We start from the raw sequence: 10,679 nt of genomic DNA on the forward strand, positions 1-10,679 counted from the left end.
CTGAGGACAGACAGGACTGAGGACATTCCTGCTGCACGAGGGTGTGTGTGAACAGCTACAGGTGTGTGTGTGTGAGTGGACAGGTAGGGGTGTGTTTGTGTGTGTGAGGGTTCAGGTGTGAGGTGGTGAATCCTGTTTGGCTGAACATCCTCCTGACTTGATTGGCTGATTTATCTCCCATGTTTGTTTAAACTTCATCTTTTGTTACTTAATAATGGATACTCTCCTCCTTCACTGTACGGAAGCCTGTTGGAGCTAAAAGAGGAACAGAATTATTAAATGTCAGCCATTGCTGGGGTGCAAATTAATTCATACGCCTTCTTTCCCATGTCTTGCTCTCTGTCTTAGATGTCCTGTCTCTAAATAAAAACACCAAAAGCCCCCCAAAAAGTGTAAAAAAATGTCAGCTATTGTTAAATAAAACGATATGCATACTGAGTCAAAAGCATTGGACAAGTGCTTAAAATAGAGGTAAAAATAAAGACACAGTAACAAAAAACATAACTTCAGTTATTCTGCAGACTATTGAGGTTGAATTCATGATTTTTTTCTTTCCAGTTCAGGAAGGACAACTTGTATAACCTTACATAATTCTTGGCTTCAAAGTTCAAATTAAAGGCAGTTTTAGCTGCTCAATAAACCACATACACCATATTGCCAAAAGTATTCACTCATCCATCCAAATAATTGAAATCAGGTGTTCCAATCACTTCAATGGCCAAAGGTGTATAAAAATCAAGCACCTAGGCATGCACTGTTTCTAAAAACATTTGTGAAAGAATGGGTCGCTCTCAGTGAATTCCAGCGTGGTACTATGATAGGATGCCACCTGTGCAACAAGTCCAGTCGTGAAATTTCCTTGCTCCTAAATATTCCACAGTCAACTGTCAGTGGTATTATAACAAAGTGGAAGCGACTGGGAACGACAGCAACTAAGCCACCAAGTGGTAGGCCACGTAAAATGCCAGAGCGGGGTCAGCGGATGCTGAGGCGCAGAGGTAGCCAACTTTCTGCAGAGTCAATCGCTACAGACCTCCAAACTTCATGCGGCCTTCAGATTAGCTCAAGAACAGTGCGTAGAGAGCTTCATGGAATGGGTTTCCAGGGCCGAGCAGCTGCATCCAAGCCATGCATCATCAAGTGCTATGCAAAGTGTCTGATGCAGTGGTGTAAAGCATGCCACCACTGGACTCAGCAGAGTAGTGGAGACGCATTCTCTGGAGTGACAAATCGGGCTTCTCCATCTGGCAATCTCATGGACAAGTCTGGGTTTGGTGGTTGCCAGGAGAACAGTACTTGTCTGACAGCATTGTGCCAAGTGTAAAGTTTGGTGGAGGGGGGATTATGGTGTGGGGTTGTTTTTCAGGAGCTGGGCTTGGCCCCTTAGTTCCAGTGAAAGGGACTCTGAATGCTGCAGCATACCAAGAGATTTTGGACAATTCCATGCTCCCAACTTTGTGGGACCAGTTTAGGGATTGCCTCTTCCTGTTCCAACATGACTGTGCACCAGTGCACAAAGCAAGGTCCATAAAGACATGGATGAAAGAGTTTGGTGTGGATGAACTTGACTGGCCTGCACAGAGTCCTGACCTCAACCCGACTGAACACCTTTGGGACGAATTAGAGCAGACTGAGAGCCAGGCCTTCATGTCCAACATCAGTGTGACCTCACAAATGCGCTTCTGGAAGAAAGGTCAAAAAACTCCCATAAACACACTCCTAAACCTTGTGGAAAGTCTTTCCAGAAGAGCTGAAGCTGTTCTAGCTGCAAAGGGTGGAGCAACGTCATATTAAACCCTATGGATTAAGAATGGGATGTCACTTAAGTTCATATGTGAGTCAAGGCAGGTAAACGAATACTTTTGGCAATATAGTGTATCTTAACCCTAGCATGACTAGATTTTTGCAACTTGCAAAGCATAGCCAGAAGTCTGATAAAAAAGTGCTCTTCCACCTTTTTTCATCCGAGGGCTACAATGAAATAATAAAAGTGGTGAAGAGCTACATGCATCACACTGCAAGTGATGTAGTACTTGGGTAGCCATGTGTTTTTGGGGTTCTTCTACATGGTTTTGCAGTCATAAGCACTCTTTCACAGCAGTGAGGTTGCTGGTTTGATTCCAAGTCAGACAGGGCCTTTCTATTGGGAATTTGCAGGACATAATCACTCCGTTAGCTGGGATTAGCTACAGCCCCCTGAACATAAGCAGCATAGTTAATGCATGGATAAAGATGACCTCAGCTTACCTCTAGACATGAACGTGCAAATCATAGGGGTGGAGTGTTTGAGGCACGGGATGAAATTGGAGAGCGCTTAAGATTGTTTTTTTTCAGGTTAAAAGTAAGAGGCAAACACATTAATAGTAGTTTTAGTTTTTATACAATCATAAACATACAGGTAATAGAAACATGTAGGTCACAGAAACAATATTTCATGTTGTTGCCTTTTTTCTTCTTGGCGTCTCTGTCCATCAGTATGTCCTCCTTGAGGCTGCATCTGCACCAAACCCCATGGAGATTTTTAACATTATAGCCCCAAAAACTACAAATCCTTTAATCTTTTACTCCATGATTATCATTTACAAATAAATGATAATTCATCACTATAAGCTTTCTGAGACTACAAACTTTACAGTTTAGATATGTGGTGAAATAAGAAGTAATCCAATGTAAAAGTTTACTGAATTTGTAGGGAGCAGCAAAAACCCTGGGTGAAAAACTGTGGACTGTTCCTTTAAATCAGTCGGTCTGTTTTTTTGTTCCTCAGAAGTCTTTGTAATGCAGCAATCTGAACACAAAAACAAAAAGGAGATGTTTCAGTTCACTTGTATTCACAAACCTGGAGATTGAACACCTGTGAGTCGCTTCAGAGGAGCTGATTTGCTGTTTTGCTTTCATACCTGAAAAGGGGGGCGTGTCCTTTGTTGTTAGCCAATGAGAAGAAGCCGCTGTGAGGGGAGAAGTCGAGGCAGCTGGCTCGATAAACGATTTTCCTCTTTGCAACGGGGAAGTTTGAGAAGACTGTGAGGCTGGGCAGGTGGACCTGAAGGGAAACAACCAGGACAGGGACGTTCAGGTTCACATAGGACCACGTCATCTGAACCATCATCATCATCATCATCTTAACCATCCTCATTCTGATTATCCTTATCATCTTCATCCTCATTTTCATCATCATCCGCATCCTCATCATCATCATTACTCTAGTCATCCCCATTCTTATCATCATCCTCATTCTCATCATCATCATCATCATCATTATTGTCAAAATGAGAATTTTCTCACCAGTCGCGCTGCCTCGTCCTCGACTCTAGAGGCGATAGCGAGAATCTCAGAGGAAGGATTAAACGCCAGAGAGGTCGCTGAGGTCAGCAGGTTCATTATGGCCTTCAGAGGCTTGGGATTGGTTGAATTAAGACACGCCTCCTGGGAGTAAATGTTGACCACGCCTGACTGAGAGCTGCAAAACAGAGATCATCAACACTGACACAGCCATGAACAACAGTTAACAAATGAGAGCCTCTTTTAACTATTTTGTTATCTACGTTTTTTACAAAACAATTCAATGTTTAGTTTAAAGAAATATACACACATTCTGAAAGTTATGCATGCCACATGTGCCATAAAAGTTGGGACAGGGACAAAAAAGGCAGGAAAAGTTGGAAAATGCTCAAAAAAACCCCACAACATTCCACAGGTAAATGGAATAACTGGTAACAGGTGATCGTAGCATGATTTAGTATAAAAGAAGCACTCTTGAAAAACTCAGTCATTCAAAATCATGACGCCTTTTTAGAAGCATTATTTGGATTTATTTCAGACCTCTGGCCAAATTTTGGTCCATTTTAAAAACAATCTTCGCTCAAATTTGGCACCTGACCTGTAGTCATGACTTTTTGGCCAAATTTTGAGTTGGTGAATTTTTCTCTTAAATTCTGCTGACAGTCTGTGGTAATGACTTTGAGCCAAATTTGGAGTTGTTTCAAAAATGTTTGATTTTTCACTCAAATTGGGTGACAAGCCCTGGGTCATGATTTTTTTGGGCCAAATTTTTGTGCCATTTAAAAAAACAGTAAACTTTAGATTCAAATTCAGAAGCATTTTCCTCGGTCATGACTTTTGGGCCAAATTTTGAGTCCTTTAAAAAAAATTTTCTTTTTTTGGCTCATATTCAGCTCTGGGTCTTCAATCATGAATTTTTTGAAGAATTTTGAATCAGTTAAAAAAAAAAAAAATCAGCTCAAATCTGGTGAGAGGTCCGCAGTCACGATTTTTATTTCCAATTTTGAGTAATTTAAAAAATGGTCAAATTTTTCACTCAAATTTGGCGGCAGGTCCAGGATCATGACTTTTGGCCAAATTTTGAGTCGTGTCAAAAATGGACGATCTTTCGTTAAATTTTTGAGACCAGTCACAGTCATGATTTTCTGGCCAAATTTTGAGGGACAAATCTCAGTTTTCATGTCCTGAACCCGACTACAAAGTCCTCAGCTGTATGTGTCAAGAGATTTGTATGCCTTGAGCTTTTCTGTAGTTTTTTGTTTCTCTAATGCAATTTTGGCTTAGTTGGGTGGCTGACCCACTGAGCTAACACTCAGTGTGGACTGTTCCTTTAGGACAACTTGCAAACGCTAAAACATTGTCAGCCAGTCAGAGGGGTGCATATTACTGTGTCTTACCCGCAGGCGAGATAGCGTCCGTTCCGTGAGGCAGCGATAGACGTTCCTTTGACACATCCATCGTCTGCAAATCTGTTCATACACCGACTGCTGCGCATGTCCCATACGTACACCTCCCCCTCCTCTGTGTGCATAGAATCACAGGTTAATGATGTAACAGGAAGGGAAGTGTGACGACACACTATCTGAACGCTGCCCCTCACCTGAGTTGGTGAAAACTTTGCTGCCATCGTGAGAGAAGGCGACGCCACAGACGTTACCATTTATCTTCATGCTGCGAACCACCTCCTTAGTCTAAAAAGAGGAGAGAGGGATGATAAACAGAAGGAGAAAAACAAGCAAAAACAGAAAAAACGGGCAGACGCAGACTCTGAAGAGTAAGAAAGATGCAGCAGAAGAAGATAAGATAAAGCCATACAAGACAGAAAAGAAAAAAGGAGAAGAGTAACCTTAAGCGTGAGCAGGTGCAGGTATCCGTTGGTTCCAGTGAGCAGTACAGTGCCTCCTTCAGGACAAACAGTGAACTCCTTCACTCTGGCTTCATTCAGACCTGAAACACAAACCTGAAGGATGAGACTGCTGCTCATTGAGGCATCGTCGTGACCTCTCTATGACCTCTACCCACCTCTGACTGAGTGCACGGGCATGACTCGGCCCTCCATCATGTCGTACAGGTAGAACATCTTATTCTTCAGGCTGGTGGCGATCACCGTCTCTCCGTCTGGGGTGAACGCGGCGCGGTGGACGGGGAATCGCTCCAGGTGGATGCTCTGGATCTTTGGGTTTGTCTTCCCGTCCACCTGAAGATGGAAACACAAACATATAAAAACCAACAGCCAAATCTGGATCCTCTCTCTAATGATAGAGGGAGGTTGATTGGTTAAGCGTACCTGAAAGAGGGACACTGATTGGTCCAGGCCAGCTGTCATGACGACCTGAGCGGACGGGTGGAACTGTACGGTGGTGAGGCGGTCCTCTGATGGACGGGCGCTGTTAGCGTGAAGGCATTTCTTCATCTGAGATGGAACAGAAAACAGGAAGTGATGTGAAGACATTTCCATAAGGGACTGGCTAGAATGAACCGCTAATCTGAAGTGGTACAGGTCTCAGGTGCGATGTCGACGCTTTGAGTCAGTTTAATGACATCAGCGAGGTACCGTACCCTGAGGATGCCGGTCGGCAGACTGTCTGAAGACGCCACAAAGTTTCCCGTCCTCCTCAGGAGCTCATCGTCCTCTTCGTCCTCGTCTTCATCCTCAACATCAGCAGCTTCAGAAACAAGAGAAACTGAAATTGAGTACTGGAAAATGTGTCTTTCATTTTCTAAAGATTTCAAGGAAAAAAAACATCATTTCCCCCGACCTTTCCTCTTCTTCCTGTCGCTGATGTCTGCCCATGACGGAGTTCCTCCCATTGACTTCTGAAACCTGAAACACACCTGGTCGGTATCACAGGTACGGTGTGTGGGTGTGTATTTATGGTTATATGTTTATGTGTGTTAACTCACTGCTCTCTCATTCTCTGCTGCAGCTTCTGTTTGGTCATAGTTGACTCCGCCTCTCCTTTCATCAGGTCTCTACGGAAACGATGCTTCATGTCCACCCTGAAACGCAAACACAGACAGAGAGCTGACACACCTGCAGACTGACAGCAGGTGTTTCTGTTCATCTTTAACTGGTTTCTGCTCTGACAAAGTCACCGCCACAAGTTTATTTAACATTCATTCAAATGTGAATCATGTAGTTTGTATACCGACAATAACTTGACTATATATTTGTATCAATAACTAATAATATATCTTAGAAACACAGTTGTGTTGCCTGCTTGATGTGATGTTGTCATTGTTTGATGTTTATAGTATGTTATTTCTTTGAATTCCGATTACTTTACATTTTCTTTATATCTATCACAATACATCGTTTTGACTAATCTAAATTGACGACCCTATTTTTGAAAAACTTTTTTAATACCTCTGTCCCTTCTCATTTCCTGTTTTAACTCTGATTGATTTATCTTTTTTTATTTCTTCTAATTGCTTTCTGATGATTTATTTCTTTTTCTTTTATTGAATTCAATACTTCTTATATTTAAAGTCTTTATTTCCTCTTTTATTCCTGTTTTATTTTGTCTTAAGTACTAAGGTTTTGTTGTATTGCTTGTTTTAAGTTTTTTTCTTTTCTGTTTCTTTCCCCTTTTTATTTCATTTTAATTTCTTCCTACCTTTTCCCCCGCTCTTATGTTTTTGTTTTTTTTCTTTCTTATTGTTTTCTCTCAGTATTACAATGCCTTTATTACCTTAATTTTATGTTTCTTCTTCTGGGTTTTGGTTTTTATTCCCATTTCTTTCTATCAATTTCCTTTCAGTCATCATTAATTTTTTATTGGTTTATTTCTTCATTTTATTTCATATTATTTAATTCCCATTTCTTTTTATCCATATTATGTCATATGTTTTTATAAATTTTTATTGATTTATGATTTTTTTAAATTTCTTTTTAATTGCTCCACATTTATTTATTTTTTCCTATTTTCAATTCTTTTATTTTTAAAGGTTTTTTGCTTCATCATGTCTTTTAATTTATTACTTTTCAGGTATTGTCCTTTATGACCTCAAGTTTACCTTCCTGATTTATTTAAATGTATTACTTTATTTTTAATTTATTTAATGCATGTATATTGCTTTTATTTATTTTATTCCCATTTATGAATTTCCTTTTAATCCTTGTAATGCCTTTCTTCCAAATCTTTTGCTTTATTTTTTTCTTTACAATTACAATTTCTTCAATATTGATTGCTTTGTATTTCTTTATTTGCTTTTACTTTTCTCTCTGCATGATTTGTGCATGTTTCACCCTCTTGGTTTCATTTTTCTGTTCAGTCATATTGTCTTGAATATTCTCTACTTTCTTTCTTGAAGATTTATTTTCTGGGCTTTTTATGCCTTTATTGACAGAGGAGGACAGTGGATAGAATTGGAAACAGGGATGAAAGAGTAAAAGAGGGGAGAGACGTGGGAAAAGAGCTGCAGTCCAGTCCCGGGACGTCCCTGCACACGGGGCGTAACCTAACCACTCGACCGTCTGTGCCCCAGTGTATTCTCTGTTTATGTTAATCAAAGCACTTTGTAAATTATTGTTATGAAGGGTCTCTATAAATAAAGCTATTAATGGCTGTAATGTTAAGTTGTAGCTTATAGTGATGCACAGCAGTCACAGACAGTCTGACAGCGTCCACACTCACTCTTCTTCCAGCTCGTCATCCTCGTCCACCCAGACAGGGGCTTTTTTGCTCGGCTGCAGATGATTTCCATCCTCAGCCTCTGACTCAGCTGACTCCTCCTCTTTGTCTTCCTCCAAGAGAGTCACAGTCTTCTCCTCATCCTCCTGCGCAAACACAGGAAGTGATGTCAGAAGAAGAGCTGGATAAACACTTTTAAATTACTGTCTGAATGTGAGGACAGGGGGAAGCAGATGATATCATTAAGAAATATATTTAGGAAAAAATCATGATTGTTGGGATATAAGAGGTGTCCAGTCTAAATTCTAGATTCCATTCAGAAAGTTAATATCTATAAAAGATGCAGAAACAAATCAACACTGAACCTCTTCTTCCTATTAAAAAAAAACTAGGTTGATGTCCATCAACAAAGCTGAATCAGCTGATGCTTGTATTTTGCCCAACTTTTCTATATTCCTTAAATTATCACTGATTTATTCCTTAAGTTTCTAGACACATATCAGACTGTTTATATGCAGAGACCTTGCCTTGGGATGCTTTCAGACTTCCAAGCAAAAATCAAATTTCATAAACAACCTGAAAAATGTATCTGCAGTGGAAAAAAATGAATAAATAAACACTATAAATATAAAACAAAACAGGAAAAAACAAAAAGTCCTCAGATATTCTCCCTCAATATAAATTGAACATTCACATTTATGTATTCTGCAGGGATGTTGATTGACTGTTGGGTAAAACAAGCTTAAACTACTGAAAAAATTAACTTGTTTGCCATTTTAGTCCAAATTTTTACAATCGTTGCAAAAACTATCAAAGCACGGAAATTTTGACGAACGAAAACAAGACTGTTTGATGACTGTTTAATTTTATAGTTAACTTATAAAAATTACCCAAAGAATAATACCGACGGATTTTTATATGAATGATGACAGGAAGAGACTATAAATATTAAACTTGTTTAACAGCCGACGTCTTTTTGGACCGTTACGTCGCTGGGGGATAAACTGTGGAGGGGGGTGTAATGGTTTAAAGAGTGACCGTGCTACCTGGCGACTTTCAGCCGTTTACGTCCGTGGTTGTCGCAAGAAAGAGCGTGTCCTTACTACTACAACTTTGTACTTTCCTGCAAATATTTGGATAGCATTTAAGTAATAATAGTAAACAAATAATTATCATTTATTCCTCAAGACACTTTCGGACTGAAAATCCGTAATAACCGCGACAACAGCAGAAGCATTTGCCTGAAAGTCGCCGTCAGCACGGTTATCAGTTAAAATCGTAACACCGGGTGAACCAGACAAGTAATAACTTCCCCTCAGTTGCAGATAAATTGGGCTTTCCCTTGAGAATGACTAGATCCGCAGCTTTATAACGAGGTTTGGTGTGAGTTTACCTCCACCAGTCTCTCCACCAGCTCATCCTCCGCCCCGAACACCAGCTCCTCCAGCAGTTTCACCGAGCTGTCCTCCTCTCCCAGCACCGCCAGCTTCTTCACGTTTATCTGCCGTTTATTTTCCTCTCCCAGCGGGTCAAACTTCGGTAGTCTAGCCTTCTTTTTCTTCTTCTTAGCCGGTTCTGTGTTCACATCCTCCGGTAGCTTGATAACATTGACATCCTCCATGTTTTTTTTTTAAAACGTAAACAAACTAATTGAGAGGAAAGTGAAGATTTAAGAGCTCTGGGTACAGAAATGTGAAATATCCAGCTCTGTTTTCATTCACATTCAGCTGCAAGTGTTCCCCATGTGGACTCCTCTGTTTTCATCATGTACTTCCGGGAGAATGACCTGAGAAACCAAGGCAGAAATTGAAAGTCTGCCCTCTAGCGGTGACAACATTTAACTAAGTTCATTAATTGGTTTGAAAATGATCTAATAAATATTCTCATTACTACAGATTTTAATATCTATATTAAACCAAATTAATGCAATACTTGAGTACTTCCTCTATTTATCAATGATGTTTTTATGCAGGTCTAGAATATTTACTATATGTCAAATCAAAAACAGACAAGCATTTGCAGTTATTTCCCTCTCTCACAAACTCACAGTGGCAATTGATTTTATTTACTTTTGCAGAATTTATTCATGTATTATACCAAATATAAATGAAAAGTGCTAATTTAAACACAACTACTAAAACAAAACAGAATAAAAAATAATAAAAAAATATTTTTATAATCCATCTTCAATCATTCCTGCAGTTAGCTTTAGACTTAGCTGCTATATCAATTTCCCACAATGCAGGGTGTCTGCCTGTGGCAACCAATGGCACGCTGTTCTGTCATCACGTCATCCTTTGCCAAACAGCGCCTGTTAAAAACTGGAGGAGAGGGCCTGAATGACTCATAATGGAGAGAAAGAGACACAGAGAGGCCGTGATGTGTCCCGTGACTCAGACGAAGCCAATTCAACAAGTGCAAGGACGTTTTTCATATATAAATTTTTAAATAAGTTTTTTGCCACATAACTTTTTTTTTAGTATTGTTCTTGGGTCCCCAAGAGATGGGTAAACAAGTTTGTGCAAATAAGTCTTAATTCATTATTGTTTACTGTGTGTAATAAATAACTTTTAATTTGTTTATTTTTGTGGTTTTAGTCCAATGACTTAAAAAATAATAATAATGACATTACTGCAGCAAAAATATTCATAAAACCTAGGTTGTCCTGAATAAAAGGATGTTCAGGGCTTGACTGTGCACCACAGTTTTAAAGCTTTGAAGACAAAAAAGTCTAGGCAAGACAGAATGGTTAAGAAATAGCAT

The 10,679-nt window shown here is 39.7% G+C and overlaps 1 protein-coding gene across 2 annotated transcripts; it reads right to left on the bottom strand.

Moving 5' to 3' along the window:
* Positions 1-2,363: 2,363 nt before the first annotated feature.
* utp18 (UTP18 small subunit processome component) lies at positions 2,364-9,686 on the bottom strand. Of its 2 annotated transcripts, XR_005993563.1 has the most exons (14): positions 9,310-9,686; positions 7,920-8,062; positions 6,187-6,282; positions 6,042-6,106; positions 5,842-5,948; positions 5,570-5,695; positions 5,305-5,479; positions 5,129-5,229; positions 4,883-4,973; positions 4,680-4,803; positions 3,286-3,460; positions 2,901-3,043; positions 2,682-2,788; positions 2,364-2,497 (listed from the first exon to the last, which is right to left on the bottom strand). XR_005993563.1 is itself a non-coding variant. In XM_041817003.1 (13 exons), exons 1-13 carry the CDS (start codon positions 9,535-9,537, stop codon positions 2,764-2,766), a joined length of 1,599 nt encoding a protein of 532 aa, XP_041672937.1. In that variant the 5' UTR covers positions 9,538-9,686; the 3' UTR covers positions 2,364-2,763. The 2 variants fall into 2 exon arrangements, 1 of the variants encoding a protein (XP_041672937.1); XM_041817003.1 differs by having other exon boundaries at positions 2,364-2,788.
* Positions 9,687-10,679: the final 993 nt, after the last annotated feature.

The sequence above is a fragment of the Cheilinus undulatus genome, linkage group 21 (assembly GCF_018320785.1).
Source record: "Cheilinus undulatus linkage group 21, ASM1832078v1, whole genome shotgun sequence".
Classification (NCBI taxonomy): domain Eukaryota; kingdom Metazoa; phylum Chordata; class Actinopteri; order Labriformes; family Labridae; genus Cheilinus; species Cheilinus undulatus.